This window comes from Pelophylax lessonae (genome assembly GCF_965119305.1).
Source record: "Pelophylax lessonae genome assembly, chromosome: 3".
NCBI classification, from domain to species: domain Eukaryota; kingdom Metazoa; phylum Chordata; class Amphibia; order Anura; family Ranidae; genus Pelophylax; species Pelophylax lessonae.
This window is the reverse complement of record NC_138770.1, coordinates 391,419,997-391,439,476: the sequence shown is the minus strand read 5'-3', so window position 1 is coordinate 391,439,476 and position 19,480 is coordinate 391,419,997. Positions and strand designations below refer to the sequence as shown.

Sequence of the window (19,480 nt, the reverse complement as noted above, 5' to 3'; positions counted from 1 at the left end):
AAATCACACAGTCAGAGCAGGTGCCCTGTCACAGTGTCACATGGCTGCTGGGGGTGCTGACTTTGTTATGCAGTAACACTCAGTACAGCCATAGCTTAATAAAGTCAGCACTCTCAGCAGCCATGGGACACTGTGACAGGGTACCTGCAGCCTATGCGATTTTCATGCTGATGATTATTGGACACATTGAGCACTCTATTCTCTGTTCTTCACTCACTGTGTCCAAATCCAATGCAGCCACGCTGTCGTCCTGCTGCTCCCTGTCAGCTGCTGAGCCGTCTGCCCCCTTACATGATCACTCTCAGCACCTGGGTACGGGAGGCGGGGCTGAGCAGAGCATTATTGTATCCCTCTGCCAGGGAAGGCAGTGGAAAGCAGCAGCTAGGACTATATGGCAGCAGATCAACATGGGACTATATCCCATGCATACATGCGCCCCCAAAAATGTTAGAAAAAGTCCTGCCACTGCACTTACCTCCTGGGCCCCTCTGTTGACCTTATGGGGCCCAGGAAAATGTAATTGCACCCCCCAAGCAAGTAAAAATGAGAAAAAAGTTTAGAAAATCCTATTTTTTTTTTAACATGCAGAAAATAACTGTGATGCTGTCCGGGCCCCTTGTAGAGCTGATGGAGCCCGGGCCTCTTGTAGAGCTGATGGAGCCCGGGCCTGGTACAACAGGGCTGGTTGTACTGCCCTATCAGCGGCCCTATGCATGTCTCGTCTGTCTGTCCTTATATACCAGTACAATCATTTCATCCGGTGTCATCCACACACATCAGCAGATTTAGGGTGCACTCATACTGGGGCTGGGTAAACGGAACTGTGCCTGTATTTAAAGTAATTGTAAAGTCTAGTTTTTTAAATAACAAACATGTCATACCTACCTGCCCTGTGCAGTGGGTTTTGCACTGAGCAGCCTGGATCCCCCTCTTCCTGGGTCCCTCTTTGGCTCTCCTACCCCTTCCTCCTGTTGGGTGCCCCCACAGCAAGCAGCTTGCTATGGGGGCACCCAAGCCGAGTCACACCTCCCTGTGTCCACTCAGACACGGAGCCGCGACCTGGCCCTGCCCCCTTTCTCTCCTGATTGACGGCAGCGGGAGCCAGTCACACTGCTGTCTCAACCAATGAGGAGGGGAGTCGCAGGCAGCTTAGACACTCCTGGAACATCACTGGATAAAGATGGGTTCAGGTAAGTATTAGCGGGGCTGCTGCACACAGAAGGTTTTTTTCATCTTAATGCATAGAATGCATTATGTTAAAAAAAAAACCTTCTGCCTTATGCCCCGTACACACGTGCAGATTATCTGAAGACTTTTGTCTTCAAATTTACCTTTTCTATGTAGTGCAAGGGCCTGCCGGATTGCATACAAATTGAAAGTGTTTGGGTTTGACCTCATATTATATGGTTTTGGTAAGTCTGCAGACAAAAGTCTTCAGATAATCTGCATGTGTGTATGGGGCATTAGTTCTTCCCTGCTGGTCTGCCCTCACACTGGAATAGGAAGTGTTCCCAGGTACACTCACCTGCTAGCCAGACTAGTGATTTTACTAAACAGTCCGCTATGTAGTAATCTGTGCTCCGGTATAGTTTGCACTTATATCACTAGGGAACTGCCTTTTCCAATGGTCCCAGATGCAGTAGGCTGAACCAGTCCCAAGCACAGTTCAGATCATTCACACTACACAAACAAATCGGCCCATGGGACTGAACTGCACCTGTGACTGGTTCAGAGTGCCAGTGTGAATACAATCCTAAAGTGACTGTAAAGTCAGAGGGTTTTTTTTTTTATCTTAAATCTTTCTATGCATTAAGGTAAAAAGCCTTCTGTGTGCAGCAGCCCCCCCCCCAATACTTACCTGAGCCCCATCTAGATCCAGTGATGATGTTGGATTGTCTCGGCTGCCTGGGACTCCCCTCCTCATTGGCTGATACAGCAGCATGGCACTATTGGCTTCCGCTGCTGTCAATTAAAGTCATTCAGCCAATAAGGAGAGAAAGGGGCGGAGTAGGCCGCAGCTCCCTGTCTGAATGAACACAGGGAGCTGCGGCTCGGCTTGGGTGCCCCCATAGCAATCTAGAGAGCTGAAAAGGGACCCAAGAAGAGGAGAATCTGGGCAAAACCACTGCACAGAGCAAGTAAGTACGACATGTGGTAATTGTTTTTTTTTTCTGTTTCTAAAAGCGCCTGCCACTAAACCTTGCTAAAAGCCTATGTGTGCCTGGACACATAGGCTATAATAGAGGGACGAAAGGACAAAAAAGAAAAAGAGGGGCGCACCGACCTAGTGCATTACCATAAAAACATTTATTAAAATCTTAAAAAGTGTACAAAGTACTCACAAAACTGGTGTGATACAACACACATCGAGAATAGCATATACAGTCTCCAAGGTAGCCAAGTCCCAATTGTGACAAATGGGTATGCAGATGGTTGCATGGGGCTGCTATGGCTAGGCTGACGCGTTTCAGGGGCGAACCCCCTTCCTCAGAGCCAGATGAAATGCTTTGTTTTTACTATAATAGAGGGACGTTTAGAGGCAGAAAAAAAAACAAAACGCCTGACACCCGTAGGAGCAGCTGTAAATATGCCAAGTGTGCATGAGGCTTAAAGCAGAACTCTACCCCAAAGGATTAGTTCTGCTTGAAAGTGGTTCTAAATGCTCCAGGTTTTTTACCTTCCCGCATAGAACCACTAGGTTTTAGTTAGGGGGTACCAGAGTAAAAGGGGCTGAATACAAATGCATGCCACTCTTTTTAGATATTTGTAAAAAAATTTGAAAACCATTTATCATTTTCCTTCCACTTAACGATTATGAGCCACTTTGTGTTGGTCTATCACATAAACTCCCAATAAAATACATTTATGTTTTTAGTTGTAACATGACAAAATGTGGAAAATGCCAAGGGGGTATGAATACTTTTTCAGGGCACTGTATGCTTGGCAAAGAATGGAACAACATTCCTCTTCCAAAACTCCAGCAACTGATCCCTTCAGTTCTCAGATGTTTACAGAATGTTGTTAAAAGGAGAGGGGATGTTACACTGTGGTAAACATTGCTCGGTCTCAACTTTTTTGGAAGTGGGGTTGTGCTTTGCCAGTTTTTTGTTGCCCTGTCCCAACTTTTTTGAGGTGTTTTGCTGCCATCAATATCAAAATATTTCAATATATTTTTTTCCTAAAATGGTACATTTTCTCAGTTCAAACATTTGATGTTTTCTATTTTCTATTGTGAATTAAATTTGGGTTCATAAATTTTGCAAATCCAATGTACAGTATATTGGGAAACAAAAGATGTGACGGTCTTAGGGCTCTTTCACACGGAGCGGACCGCATTGCTATCCGCTCCGACACTTTTTTTTTTTTTTTTTGTTCACGGACACAGATGACATTTGTGTCATCCGCTCCGTATGTCCGCATATCATCCCATCCGTTTGCAGATGATATACGGACATAATGTATGTCTATGGGCATTGCGGATGTCAGCGGATGACACCGCTGACACCCGATTTTGCTTCCTTTCCATTTTTTGAACGGAGGAAAAATAGGGTTCTGCTCCGTTCCAAAAAATGGAACAGAACTGAAAGGAAGAAAATCGGATGTCAGCGGATGGTATTCCGCTGACATCCGCAATGCCATCCGCAAAAAATAGGATGATTTGCGGACATACGGAGCGCCCGTGTGAAAGGGCCCTTACTTGTTGGGAGCTTGCAGGTTGTAACATTGTATTCTGTGTGGATTTGAGGAAGCTGTTTGCAGGCATTTGAATCCTAGGATAAAGGCTACAATCACTTGGACATTTGTATCTGACAGCAGCTAAATGCTAGTACACTGCACTTCAAAAAGTTAAATTTCCTGCAGATCCGGTTTGTAAATGCAACAGTATGTGTGTTTAGGTACATCAGCATTTTCAGGCGTTTTTTTTCCCCAATGCCCTATTTTCGTGGTATGTTATACTCCAGGCACATCCTCTTCTTCTTTGTTGGTAGTTTTCTGAGCAAAATGAGACAGGACATGAAGGAAAATCTCAATGTAACACAGATGACAAAAAAAAGCTGAGAGGGTTTATAACCCTTCCTTATTCTATCCAAAATGAAAGAACAATTTTTGTTTTAGTTCTACTTAACCACTTAAGCCCCGGAGGATTTGGCTGCTAAAGGACCAGGGGTTTTTTTGCGATTTTTTACTGCGTGACTTTAACGGACAATTGCGCGGTCGTGCGACGCTGTACCTAAACGAATTTGACATCCTTTTTTTCCCACAAACAGAGCTTTCTTTTGGTGGTATTTGATCACCTGTGCGATTTTTTGATCACGCGCTATAAACAAAAAAAGAGCGTAAATTTTGCAAAAATAACAATATTTTTCACATTTTTTTTATATGAAATTCCCCAAAAAAAAAAGTAAAAATCAAAATTTTTTAACATTTTTCGGCCAATTTGTTTTATGCTACCTATGTTTGGTAAAAAAAATCGCAAAAAGCGTATTTTGATTGGTTTGCGCAAAAGTTATCGCGTTTACTAACAAAGAGAAAGATTTTTGTCATTTTTGGTGTTTTTTTTTTAACGCGTAATGGCGGCGATCTGCGATTTTTTTTTCGGTACTGCGACATTGCGGCGGACAGATCGGACCCTTGACTGACATTTTTGACACTTTTGGGGGTACCAGTGACATTACTGCAGTAATCAGTGCTATACATATGCACTGTTACTGCAAAAATGACACTGGCAGGGAAGGGGTTAACTTTATTGGACAGGGAGGGGTTAAGTGTGTCCTAGGGGCGTGCTTTCTACTGTGTAGGGACATTCCTATTGGTGTAAAAGCAAAGATCAACCGTTCTACATAGTAGAACGGTCAGATCTTCACTTTTACACAGGGAGAACTGACAGGCAGCTTGTTTACACAAGCTGCTCTGTCTTTCTCCCTTCACAGGAGCGATCGCAGTGTGACTGGCGGACATCGAGTCCGCCGGTCACACGCACTGACTTGCCTGTGAACGAGCCGCGGCGGGCGCGCGCCTCGGCGGGCGCGCGCCCGCCCGCGATAGGCTCGCAAGTCAGTGACAGGCGAGTGACGTACCGATACGTCACTCTGCCTGGCCGGGGCTGACCGCCGCAGTATATAGTCGTGCGGCGGTCGGCAACCGGTTAAAGCTTATCTCCAGGTTTTCTGTAGACTTTAAAGCTGGTCCAAACTAACCATTTCCTGTGCTGCACTGACTTTAAACACTGTATGTAGCTTCATCTACATACAGTACACAGTGCTAGGTTCTGCCTGTGAGACAGAGACCTCCTGTCTCACACCTGAAACAATGCAGAGATGGTCTGAGCAGTGCTCTACCATTTAAAGGCAGCTTTATTTTCTGTAAATCTATACAAAGCTTCCTCTGATTGGCTGAGTCAGAGTGTGATGACATTCACAGAATATAAAGCTGCCTATGAATGGCTGAGTGCTGCTCAGCCAGACTCTACATTGTTCTAGGTGTGAGATGGGAAGTCTCTGTCCCGCAGCTGGAACCCAGCACTGTGTACTGTGTTTAGCTGAAGCTATAGTATGCAGTACATACAGGGCTTAGTGAAGGAAATAGATTGTTTGGACCAACCATTTAAAGTCACAGAAAACCTGGAGATTAGCTTTAAAGCAATTGTAAAGACATTTTTTTTTAAAAGCAGGCTATACTTACCTGTTTTATGCAAGGGTATTGCAGAGTGTGGCCCCTTAACTCCTCTTCTGGGGTCTCTTGCTGGCAATCTCAGCTCTGCCTTTTTTTCTGTGTGCCATCATTATAAGTCACTATACTTGGGGGGCACATTTGTGAGCATGCTCCAGAGCCAGGCTGTGTGCTTCCATGAGAGAAGACCTGCAGACGGGCACAAAGCTGTAGGACTCGGGTAAGTATTTAGGGAGGGGGAGGAGGAACAGATAATAAAAGGACTTTAGAACCACTTTAATTCACCTAATGCTAACTTTGTAGCAAGACTAAGTGATTTATAACAAAGTGTACAATGGGGAAGAGGGGAGAAGTGCAGACTGAGGTTTTACCCTACATTTCAAAGCCGTCATGTCGCCATCTTGTTATGTTTGCCATATACAGAGGAGTGTTCTGGCTTGAAGATCCACCACACACTACTCTGTTGGGGTTCCTCTATGTACATAAAATGTCCTGTTCAAAAGATTCTTTGAGAAAGCTTACTTGACCTATGAAACCTTGGGTCTCTTTGCTTTGAGAAATTGGTAGCTTGTAGGGGGGTCATTCACAGGGGCAGAAAAAAAACCCTACACTAAAGGGCCATACACACTATAAGATTTTCTGAAGACTTTTTCCTTCAGATTTACCTTTTCTATGTAGTGCAAGGGCCTGCTAGATTGCATACAAATTGATAGTGTTTAGGTTTGACCTCATATTATATGGTTTTGGTAAATCTAAAGGAAAAAGTCTTCAGAAAATCTTACAGTGTGTATGGCCCATTAGATGTGTGTTTTCTGCATGAAAGAAAGGTTCTTGCTGGAAGAGCTAGATCTCATTCACACAGGTAGAAAAACACGTTTGGATGTATTTTCTGCATGAAAGTAAAATATGCACATAAAGTAATCACGTTTATACATGTTTATGAGTATGTGAGTAAAATCTGCAGCTTTGTCCTACTTTTCTGTGCGCAACTAAATCCAACGTACATTTTTCATGCGTAGATGCAGCTGTGTAATTTATTACTGAAGTGCTGTGTTTAGGTGTGTATAAAACTATCTGCTGTACACATCTTAATGCAGCTTTTTTTCTACCCCTATGAATGAGTTCTAACTGACATGGGAATGTATTAATTTGTAATTAAAGAGGATTGGAACCAGTACTGCTTGTGCTGGAAAATCTGCTGCGAGAATAGAACTGATCTTCCGTTGCATTGGCTGAAGAAGGCTGTTACAGGGAGGGGAGTGTAGTTCATGTACTAACCCTGGAAGAGGTACATTTTATGCATGTAAATAAACCCGGACAGAGTAGTGGGCAGTTCTTCACCAAGAAATGGCGGCAATGTTTGTTTACAGGGCATATTAATCCTCTGTATATGGAGACTGGATATACAGCAAATGAATTCATGAGTTATAATTGTTAATACACTATATTTACCACTACTAGCAATACTAAAGAGATACAGTATTGAAGCTGTTGTTTTGTTATTGTATGTCTGTATTTTTCAACCAGGGTGCCACGAGCACAGGACCCAGTTTGCAGTAGAGCAGTGTCTTGAGTTGCCATGGTGTGAACTCCCTGGCCGCCAGCACCATAGCAACCAATGACACACAAGGGCTAGGACGCACAGCGCCAATTATTGGCACTATGGTTATAGTAACTGGCTCATCCACACCATGGCAGTCAATGACTATGATCCAGGGCAGACAGCATGCAGGGCCACCCCCAGCATTCAGGAGAAGATGGAAGTCCGCCTGCTCCACCTCCTTCCCTCTGCCATGCTGCTGGAGCTAGAACATAAGGCCCTGATTTGAAGGGAAGATTGTGTTAGAAGGGGCTCTGTGATTGGAGGACTCTGTGGTGATGGGGAGACCTCTAGATTTCATCAAGGCAGTTGTGCATATTGTCTGATTAAAGTGAGCAAGATCGGCGCTAATTCATAGAAACTAAAAAAGCGCATTCATCAGATTCCTCAGGTAGCGCATTGATCCTCGTTTTTATTTGTGCATATTGTCTGAGGCTCAGGTTTCCAAATGATAATTAGCATTTACGCTTTTTACATTTAAGACTGGGGTGCCACGAGATTTTGTTTACCTTTGGGTGCTGCAACTAAAAAAAAGTTGAGAAATGCTGTTTTATGTCTAGAAACATTTTGATGCTACAAGCTACCTATAGACAAAGACATTGGGGCTTTGGAGCTTAGTAAATGAGGTAAAGCTTCACTTTGTAAAGAATACTTAATCACATGCAAGGAAAATAAAAAGCAACATTTTTGGCTGCACATGATTGGATGATGGAAATCCACAGAGCTTCCCCTTATTTCAGAGCTTCCCCTCAGATCTAGAGAAACTGCACCTGCAGTGCACAGTATATTTGCTTTTAGCAAATCAACTTCTATCTGTTTGAATTATAGGAAATAATTGTGAAGTATACTATATTCCAAGCAATTCTGGATGAACCCTCTGCACTCTAATATATACCGTTTCTAGCAAACTTTGCAAAAAAAAAAAAACATGGATTTTTGGTTCACACCTATTGCAATACATGTTTAAGGTGGCCAACTGCATCAAAGTAATCCCTCTATGGCCAGTCCTACTCTGCTCTGTAAATGGTATTGTGAACACAAAACCAACATGGGGCAAACAGACACAAAGTGGGGGAAAGCTACTAGGTAATTTGCATCTTGTGTCTTTATGCCATAGTTTGGCATGGTGTCCATCGTATTTGCAGTGGCAGAGCAGAGTAGGACTGGACATAGAGGGATTACTTTGATGCAGTTGGCCAGCTTAAACATGTATTGCAATATATGTGATCCAAAAATTCCTGTTTATCATTGCAAAGTCTGCTAGAAATGGTATATAGCAGTGTGTAGAGAGTTCATCCAGAATTTATAGTGTTAATATGTGATCACACCCCTTTAGCACCCGATAGATTATATACATATACAAGCTATTGGGATTTGAGCACAGGTATATGCTGTTTCTATATTTCCAAGCAATGTTTTTTGTTTTATGTATGTGTTAAATAAATTATTTGGGTTTGTTTCTGAGCAACCGGTTATAGATTGTGTAGCAGGCATTTTTGTATATATAGTGTATGGCTCTTTGAATAGTGATCTGAGGTCTATGGAGGACTTTGGAGTGCAGCTACAAATTTGTTGTACTAGCTTCTTTCTAAATTGAGTAACAAATGATAGAAGCAATTTGCAAAGCTAAAACACCTGGATATGGATCCTTAAGGCCCCTTTCACACAGGCGGACCGTTCAGATCCGCCTGTTCGTTTTTTTGGCGGATCTGAACGGTCCCCCCATGCATTCCTATGGGGCATCGGATGTCAGCGGAGACATGCCCGCTGACATCCGACCCGATCCGATCCGTCAAATCTGGACGGATGGAAACCCTGTTTTCCACCCGTCCAGCGGATCGGATGAGAACGGATCGACGGTCCGTTTCCATCCGATTTCCCCCATAGAGATGCATGGGAAACTGACAGCTGTGTCTCCGCACACAGCGCGGAGACACAGCTGTCATCCTTCTGCTCAGCGGGGGATCGGCGGATCGATCCCCCGCTGAGAAAAGCAGAGTCCGTTTGACGGACACAGTGTGTGAAAGAGCCCTAAAGCAGAACTAAAGTCCCGCTTTCATAAACCGCTGGCAGGCAGGCTCTATATTGCAGAAGAGACATGCAATATCTCTACTGCAATTTAAGAAACTTAAGCCCCGTACACACGTACCGCTTGTCGGCCGTAAATATTCGGCCGCCGAACGATCGGCCGATTGTCGGCTTGTTAGTATGATGCTTCCGACAACCGACAGCAACTTTTCGGCCGAACAGAATCAGGTGTGCAGGCTATAAAATTTTTGTTGGCCGTCAACCGGAACGGCCGATGGTTCGCCAGTCAGTACAGAATTCGGCCGACAAACAGCAGATTAGCAAGACTGGGCATGCTCAGAAAAGAAAAAACACACGGAAAGTAAACCATCACATGACATCACTTCTGCAGTCGGCTGTTGTTGGCCGACAAAATTCGTGTGCAGTCTTTTGCACTTTTCAACTGACAGGACAGCACCGGACAAAAGACGGCCGATCGTTCGGCCGACATTCGGTACGTGTGTACGGGGCTTTACTGCCTGCTCACAGCCTTCTTTGGAATGTACATTGAGCTGCGCAAATACAGTTCAGTTGACATTCTGGTACAGCATGTGTGGACGGGATCACTGCACTGGCCAATAAAGACGGCCACAGCCCAACACCTGGGAAAAAAGATGCCGGTAAGGAACTTTGGATCGTTGAAGGAAAGGTAAGTTTATATCTGCTTTAATTGCAGGTAAGGGAAAGTTTTGTTTTTCAGCTCAGCTGAGTCCAGTGAGATATGAGAACAGTCACATGACTGAAAAAATTATCTTTATCCTTGTGTAAAGCTTTGCGAATTAAGCCTATGTATTGTATGCAGTTTACATAAGGCAACTGAGCACTTATCTGTTATTAACTGCTGTGGATTGTCTTTGTTCTGATATTCTTTAAAGGAGTGGTAAAGGCAGAAGGTTTTTTAACCTAATGCATTCTTTGCTTTAAGATAAAAAGCCTTCTGTGTGCAGCAGCCCCCCTCGGCTCCTCCTGACACTTACCTGAGGTCCCTCTCTGTCCAGCCATGTCTACGATTGTCTCAGACGTCCGATATTCTCCCTCCTGACAGGCTGAGACACAGCAGCGGCGCCATTGGCTGCTGCCAATCAAAGTCAGCTAGCCAATCAGGAGAGATAGGGGGACGGGGCCAGTGCAGGGCTCTGTGTTTGAATGGGCACAAGGAGCTGTGACTCGGCTTGGGTGCACCCACAGCAAGCTGCTTGCTTTGGGGGCACTGAACAGGAGGGAGGGGCCAGGATCACAGAAGAGGGTCCCGAGAAGAGGAGGATCCAAGCTGCACTGTGCAAAGCCACCTCACAGAGAGGTAAGTATAACATGTTTGTTATTTTATAGGAAACAAAATGAGACTTTACATTTGCCTTTAAGTCAGTGTTTCTCAACACTTTTTCAGTCAAGGCACCCTTTAAAATTATAGACAATCTCAAGGCACCCTTTAAAATTATGGACAGTCTCGAGGCACCCCATTCCAAAATGTAAACAACGATTCTAAAGGTTTTTCATAATGCAGCAACATCCACACATGTAGGACACCCAACGTTAGGTGATTTTTTTTTTTTTCTTCTAAAGCAAATAGACTTTTGCACACTGGTACTGACTAGTATTTCAATGTATCTCTTCTCCCTCAATTTCTCTCCATCAGTCAGCTTATGTGACCCCCAGTGCTGAGGGAGAGAGGCAGAGGAGGATCAAACAAGGATGCTGTGAAGGTGACTGACGTCCTCCTTATCAGCTGATGACATCATTGGTTGTTAGGATGCCAGTGTCTAGAAAGTCATAATGGTGCTTAATGAAAACCTATGGCTTTGTGTAACTAAAAGGCAGGCTTCATCCACCCGCCAGCTTGTATACGATGTAATAAACTGGAAGTGACCAGGGTTTAGTCACTTCCAGTTTCGATTTGACATTTGCAAGCCATTACCGGCTTGTATCTAGTTTGTCACTGTCCCATGGGTGTACGCAACTTTTAAAGCAAGTTAGGTATTTGTTTACTCAGTGTAACATCATCTTATTTTAAAATGTATATTCTAATGTAGAGCTGCATGATTTTCGATAAAATGAGAATCATGATTATTTTGCTTTGAATTAAGATCATGATTCCCTTCCGATTCTCGGAATAACATCATCTTTCACATTTTGCAAAAAATTGGGCTAACTTTACTGTTTAATTTCTTTTAAGATTCATTGAAGTGTATTTTTTCCCAAAAAATTTGCATTTTGAAAGATCGCTGCACAAATATAGCGTGATATAAAATATTGCCACAACTGCCATTTTATGCTCTAGGCTTTCTGCTAAAAAATATTACTATATAATGTTTGGGGGTTCTAAGTAATTTTCTAGCAAAAAATACTGATTTTAACTTGTAAGCAACAGGTGTCCGAAAAAGGCTTAGTCTTTAAATGGTTAAACTGATCTCATTTACAGACGGAAGTTCATTACTTTAATCTAAGTGCTGTTTCACACTGGCACGATGCAGGAATCATGCCAATCCACTGCATCGCACCCGACGCGCAGGCAGTTCACACTGACAAATGAAAACTGCTGGGAGTGTCAATACAAAGTTAATGACACCCCCAGATTAGTTTGCATATCGCAGTGCGAACTGTCAATTTGGACAGGAATCGGATCGCATAGGTGTGAACACTCATGCAATCTGATTCTGGTGCGGGGCAAAAAAAGGGTCTTGCACAACTTTGGTCCGAATGCCATGTATGGCTGAATTTGCATCGCACAGACATCGCATGTGATTTGCTGAGCAGTGCGGTGTGATTCACATGCGATGTCTGTCTGCTAAAGCTGGATACACACTATACGATTTTCTTTAGATTTTTTTCCTTTAGACTTACCAAAACCATATAATATGAGGTCACACCTAAACACTTTCAATTTGTATGCAATCCGGCAGCCCTTGCACTACATAGTCGAAGGTAAATCTAATGGAAATCTACCAACAAAAGTTGTATAGTGTGTATCCAGCTTAAGCCCCGGTTCACATTAGTGTGATCGCACTGCTTCTAAATTACATGCGATCTCATGTGCGGTGCGAATTTCAGCCATACACTTTGGCTGAATTCGCACCGCATCTGCACTAAACTCGCACATGAGGCTTTTTTTTATCCGCAGCAGAATCGGATCGCATAGTGGTTCACACTAGTGCGATCCGATTCTGTGCCAACTTGCAGATCGCACTGCAATATGCGATCGCAACTGGGGGTGTCGTTAACTTTTAATTGACACCCCCTGCGTATCGCATATGGCAGTGGGAACTGCCAGAGGGGCGGATGCAATGCGGGATCACGCTGCATATTCGCAGCCTTCCCGCATCGCACAAATGTGAACTGGTGTAACGTGAGAATTACCTACCCCGTGAGAAAAACCTACCCTCGTCACTTCCGGCCAGGAACAGCTGAGCAGCGCAGCAGTGCGCATGCTCACAGCCCCGGATACCTAATGGAACAGCTGAGGAGCTGACTAGTGCGCATGCGCACTAGTATGAAAAGATCACGGTGTACGGTGAAAAAAACCTACCCACGCGGCGGTTACATAAAACAGCTGGGCTGCAATACGAGTCATCTCCGCTCCTGTCCCTGTCACTTCCCTGATCTGGGCTAGTAAATATAAAAGCAGCTCTCGGCTCCGTCATTTATGTTTTCATACACCCGCCGCCGCTTTTATATTTACTTGCCGAGATCAGGGAAGTGACAGGGATAGGAGCGGAGATGACTCGTATTGCAGCACAGCTGTTTTAATGTAACCACTGCATTCCATACAGTGCCGTGAACCGGAAGTGACGAGGGGTAGGTTTTTCTCACGGGTAGGTAATTCTCACGGAACACCGGCACTAATAGAATTAAATGATACATTGTAAAACATTGTGTTTTATAGTTCTCTCCTAGTCTTAGCAATGTTGGTAAACATTTGCCGGGGGGGGGGGGGGGCTCTTTTTTTTTTTTTTATATATTTTTTTTGACAGCTGTGAGGCCCCATTTACACCTGAGCATATCATTTTCAGGCGTGTTTTTTGCAGGTGTTTGCTGGCAGGCATTGACATGTAACAAAAATGCATGTAATCTGCCAGAAAAGAAGCTTGTGTGTACTTTTTTGCACTTCAGGCATTTTGCTTCAGGTGACAAAACACTCAGATGTGAACAGGGGCCATTGAAATGAATGGGATTTTGCTTGTTGGGCGTTCTGAGACTTCAGAGATGAGCGTTTTACGAGCTGAAAAACGTTCAGGTGTGAACACGGCCTTAGTGAGCAGAGAACAGCACTGCTCTGTATGAATCGAGGAAGGGCCGTTTTACGATCGTGAGGGGGGGGGGTGAATCGAGATCGTAATTTTTGAACGATTAATAGTGCAGCTCTATTATAATGTGTTTGTGTGTGCTAAAATGAATTGTATTTTATTTTAATTAAGTGTATTTTATCCTAAAAAATGTGCATTTTAAAAATGGTTGAGCAAAAATCCAGCCACAAAAAAAAATTACACTACCGTTTTATTCTCCAGGGTCTCTGATGATTTAAAAAAATATATTATGTTTGGGGGTTTTTATATTTTTTTAGCAAAAAAAAAATGCTGATTTTTACATGTATATTGAGAAGGAGTAAAATGGTTAAAAATCAATGGTATGCCCTTACCGCACCATGCTACTACTGTAAAAAAAAATAAAAATACACAATTATAAACCACAGAGTCGCAAAGTCTTATTCATATTCTTGAATGGGGAGGAAGGATCTGGAAGGAGGAGAGCCCAGAAACCTGATCTGTCAGTCATGTGACCAGATCTCCTCCAGTTCACTATATAGCAGTGATGGCAAACCTTTTTGACCCCGAGAGCCCAAACTGCAACACAAAACCAACCTTATTATTTCAAAGTGCCAACACTGCAATTAACGAGAGGGTGGGCTGAGAGAGAGAGAGAGGAGTAGGAGAGAAAGAGAGGGAGTGTGTGTGAGAGAGGGGGTGAGAGACGGGGGGGGGGGTGGGAGAGAGAGAGGATGAGAGAGAGAGAGGGGATGAGAGAGAGATCTGATTTTTGTCTCATTAGTACAGATTTCGATGGGGAAAAAATCTGATGAGCAAGACTAGGCATGCTCAGAGATGAAAGAACACAAAGAAAGCAAACCAACACATGACATCACTTCTGAAGTAGAATTCTGTCATACGGGAAAATTCGTGTGCAGTCTAGAGCACAATCCAACCAACAAACACCACTCTGGACAAAAGACAGACGACCGGTCGGCGGAAATTCGTTGCGTGTGTACGAGGCTTTAGTGTTGGTCCTAAATTATTTTTTAACTTGTTGCAGCCATATTAACAGATTGTTAAAGTGGTGCAATTAGGTACTACCTGAATCTGTTGCACATGTTTCAACTCTTATCATAACCTAGAAGGCTTTCATAAATTAGATGCAGGCGTGTTAACCACTTGCCGACTGTGCTATAGCCTAAAGACCACTACAGTGCTGTCGTCCACTGGGGCGAACATCGGGCGCGCTTTGTGATCACTGTGTCCTTTGGTCACAGCTGATCATAGATTAAGTTAGAGGGCCAATCACGGCGGCCCTTTACCATGTGATTAGCTGTGTCCAATCACAGCTGATCCCATGTAAACCAATGTCGATTATCAGCATTTCCTTTCCATAGCGCTGTCACTGTGTGAAGAAAAGAAAGCTGATAATAGGCTATCCTGGGACAGCAAACATTTACACCTGACAGTGCCCTGACTATCCGTGCAGCCCCGTCTGTGCCAATCAGTGTAGCATATAAGTGCATTCTCATCAGCGCACATCAGTGAAAAAGAAAAATGATTTATTTTCAAAATGTTATAATAGAAACAAAGAAAGTGCAATAGCACTGCAACCTGAAAATTGGCGTGGGCAGGAAAAGGGTGACAGTGCCCAGTAGGCAAGTGGTTAAAGGGACCATACCACCAGAAGAGTGTTGAAAATACTTTATTAAATAGCCCCCAATGTGTTTTTGTTTTATAAGTTTCCCAGGGTTTGGTCCTTCAAAAACAGTCAGTAAATGTAAGTCTGAGTAACTTACTACACACATCCTGACTATTGGTATCACACTGTCAATTGATTGCTTATGATATACTGTGGTAATGGTCTTTCCTGTAATGGTTCACTACATATATTCTTTCTGTCATAGTTCTTCACATGCTGTTGAATGAAACCTCCTGGTCTATATGTGGAATACAGATGGCTGGAAGAATGACAGATGACAATGATGTCCTACGAAAAGTTTGGTTTGGGAGAATACCAACATGCTTCACATTATATCAAGATGAGCTAACGGAAAGAGAAGCTGAACCATATTATGTAAGTGCAAGTGAATAAAGTGTCAGCGATGCTTAAATGTGCATTTGTGTATCCATATACTAATAAATTAAGTCAATAAACCTTGTGCAATAAATATCATACAATTAAATCAATAATTCATCAATGATAAACAAATTACAAAAAATATTAAATAAATAGTCCATCAATAAATTATGAATATAATGTGCTCAGTGCTTCTTCCTTTTCAAGAAAAAGTGCTTTGTGCTCATAATCTTCATCACCAAAAAGTGCTTGCAATCCCTGCTCCCCTCTTGGTTCCCCACTCAACAGAAAATGGTATATACAGCGCCTGTAACCACACTTGAAAAGACCAAGGGAGACTGCAAATCCTCTTGCTGCACACACTGCAACTACCAATTGTAGGGAAAGGTGGCTCTCGTTATCTTAGATGACCTTATGGATACTTCCCAGCCATGTGAGAAAAGAAATCTCCATAGTGAAGTACCATTAAAACTTACGTTCTATTTAAAATAACATTACACTTACAAACAGATGGAAAACAAATCGCCTTGTATTAGTATTCCATGGAGGTGGGCGCCGCTTCCGCGTCCTGTGCTCCAACCACCGGAAGTGACGTGCGTCGTACGTGTGGGCAACGGCTTAGCATGTAAGTGCTATCATGATATATAGACATGGCTGGCATTGCTTTGTGACCTTGGTGTTTTGTAACTTTAAAGCGGAGTTCCACCCAGTGAACGTTTTTTTTAATAAAAATACCCCCGGGACAGTCAGGGCTAGTGCATTCCACAATGGCTAGCCTCTGATCTGTCCCGGGTTGCACTTACCTTTTTGAAGAAATACCTTGAAAATGTCTTCTCCAGCGCTGCCATCTCAGGTGTGGGCAGCTTGAAGCCAGCGCGATCCTCTTTTGTGTCCTCTTCTGTCTTCTTCGGTCCCATGATGCACTGCACGGGCCCCGCCGTCACTTCCGGTGCCGCAGCGTCATCCCTGAACAGCTTCTGGGCATGCCCAGAAGCTGTTTTGCAAGGTATGACGGTGAAAGTGAAACTCCCACGCGCACTCACAGTGCCGGAGCCGCCGAACCAGGAAGAGACGCAGAGGGAGCATGTCAGCTCTCACATGTGGCTGAAACAGCAGCAGGAATAAGAAGATTTGTGCTGCTGTCATTCAACCCGACACTAGTTGTAGAACAAAAAATATAAATTGATGTTTACAGGTGGCTGAAACAGCTGCAGTAATCTGAAGATCCTGCCACTGTCTTTTGCACTGGCGCTAGTTGCCTGTGAAAATGTAGCCTAATTGTTAGCTGTTTACAAATCATTTCTGTTCTAGTTTATTTCTATTGTTTACTATCAAGGCTTGTCAGAAAGTACTAAAGTATCTGATGTCATTTTTTTCACTTCAGTACCACATGTGGTAGTTAATGACTGGTATCATTCTGATGGTTGCCAGGGTTCTAGAAGTCCTTTTTGTTCCAATGGGACACTTAAGGCCAGCCATACATGGTTCGAATCTTGGCCGGTTCAGCAGGAAGCGGCCGTGATTCAAACTGTTAATGGGCAGGCTGAATGTACCTAGTTGATCGATCAACTTGGGTACAACCAGCCTGCCAGATTCTTTTGCAGTAATCACTGTCTTCTCCTGGCAGGGATTGCCAGAAATTCACACCGTGTATGGCCTGCCTTACAGAAACAGTATGTAATCTTTTTTTATCTGATGGTAGAGTGCCCAGAGTACAGCATTTTCCTGAAACTTTCTATATTGACGCAAAGTGCTTGTCAATGATGTTTAAGGCCTGTTTCACACTAGTGCACCTTCTGATGTAATTTGAGTCGCACAGAATCTTGTGACAAGGAAAATCCCATTGTTTTCAGTAATGCTTATTCTAATCAGTGGGACTTAGAATGGTGCAATTTTGGTAAAGGTTCCTGCACTACTTTGGTATGATTTACAGTAGGGTTGCACCGATACTTTTTTTTTTTTTATCGGCAAGTACAGGCATGGATACTTGTGCTCAAGTACTCCCCAATACCAATTACCGATACCTTTGTGGTGCAATTTTTCCATTTGAATCTGCACCGCTTCTATATGAACCCAAACTAAAGTCATTATGGCAAGCCTGGGTTTACACAGGAGCAGTGCAGGAAACTGCATGTGATTTGGACAGGAATCACACCACATGATTCTTTGCAAAGGTATAAGAGCATTTGAAGGAGCGCGAGTACTTGTGCAAATGCTTAATATCTGCACCAATATCGATATTGGTGAAACCTAATTTACAGTGCGACTTGGCCCATAGAATATGCAAAGTCGCATCACATAATTGCACTGTAAAGTGCATCAAATCAAAGTCACGTTGCAGTAGTTTGAACCGAGCTTCAATGATAACAGGAATTACTAAAATGAAAGTGAATTTGGCACCGTATAGATCTCCAAACTTACTAAAGTAAAATTAATAATCTGAAGGGCTTCCTAATCCATAGCTGAACTATGCAGTTAAGCAGATAGGACAAGTGAGAAAGGCCTTTCCGCTCCCCCCTGATACATGCAATGCAGCCTATTTGCATTTAAAATGCAAGGGCATTCTGTGAATCCTGCCCATACTGGAAGACTGTTGTAACTATATAATATTGTTCTGTAGACTTTTTTGAAACTTTATTGTTGTGTCCCTTCAGTTTTTTGTTTTCTCTGTTTACAAGAAAGCAGAACGAGTTCTGAGAACAATTGATGGGCTGACCAGTGAGTAATTTCTAGCACTGTTGTCAGTAAATTGTATGTGTTCATCTCCAGTAAGCCGTTGAATATGGACATATAGCTGTTTATGTTATTCAGCTTCCTTCTTCAGTTCAATTAACATTTCTCTGTCATGTGTAATGTATGCGTGACAGTCAACTCAAAAGCAAAGTTCTCAGCAATTTAGTAGTTTGCACTTTAGCAACTTTAGAGCAGGAGTCTTCCATGTTGACGCTGTCCTATATTGTCATTTTCTTTGAAAGTCATAATTAGGCATGTATAATACGTCATTTTATGAAATTATAAACTGAATAGGTTGTATTGTAAAGCCTTTGATGTAGCTTTAACATTTCTGCAACATGTGTGGCTGTGTGACTGGTAGGTTTGCGTAGATGGGGTGAGTCAGCAGTGTTAAACAGGTTCACTTTGCCATCTGCAGCATTGTAAAAAAAAAAAAAAGAAAGTAACAAAAAGACTTGGATAGTATAAAATATGAACTTTAGAGAAATATCAGGAAAAATAAAGGTGTTACTATAGCAGGATCAACTGAGACAGAAAATATGTTTTTTGCTTACAGAACAAAATTTCACAATTCTTTTTTTTTTTGTTAGACTATATGTCCCCTGACCAAGCGTTTTCTGGCAATTTTTGTTAACAAGTAAAAATCATCATTTTTTTTTACTAGAAAATTACTTACAACCCCCAAACTTTATATATATGTTTTTTTAGGGGAGACCCTGGAGAATAAAATGGTGATCACTGCAATTTTTTTGTCACACGGCATTTGTGTTACAGTTTTTTGAAACTCCATTTAAAAAATAAATAAATAAAATAAAAAGATATATATATATTTACACGTACAGTGACAGTAAAAAAAACATGCCTACAATGCATTTTAATAGGGTTTTTCTATTTCGCGGATTTTCACTTTTCGCGGCTGGGTCCGGAACGTAACCCCCCGCAATGGAGGGGGGTTTACTGTATGTGTGTGTGTGTGTGTGTGTGTGTGTGTATATGTATATATATATATATATATATATATATATATATTTTTTTTTTTTTTTTTTTAATGCGACGCTCGTGGAATGGTGACAAACTATGACACTT

The 19,480-nt window shown here is 42.7% G+C and overlaps 1 protein-coding gene across 1 annotated transcript in view; it reads left to right on the top strand.

Annotated features, from left to right (window-relative positions):
- The window catches only part of ATG5 (autophagy related 5), a 362,013-nt gene that overhangs the window by 3,454 nt on the left and 339,079 nt on the right, over window positions 1–19,480 (top strand). Inside the window, exon 2 of the mRNA XM_082249796.1 lies at window positions 15,489–15,658. Coding sequence (XP_082105922.1) covers window positions 15,497–15,658 — 162 coding nt within the window. The 5' untranslated portion in view covers window positions 15,489–15,496. The remainder of the gene's footprint in view (window positions 1–15,488; window positions 15,659–19,480) is intronic.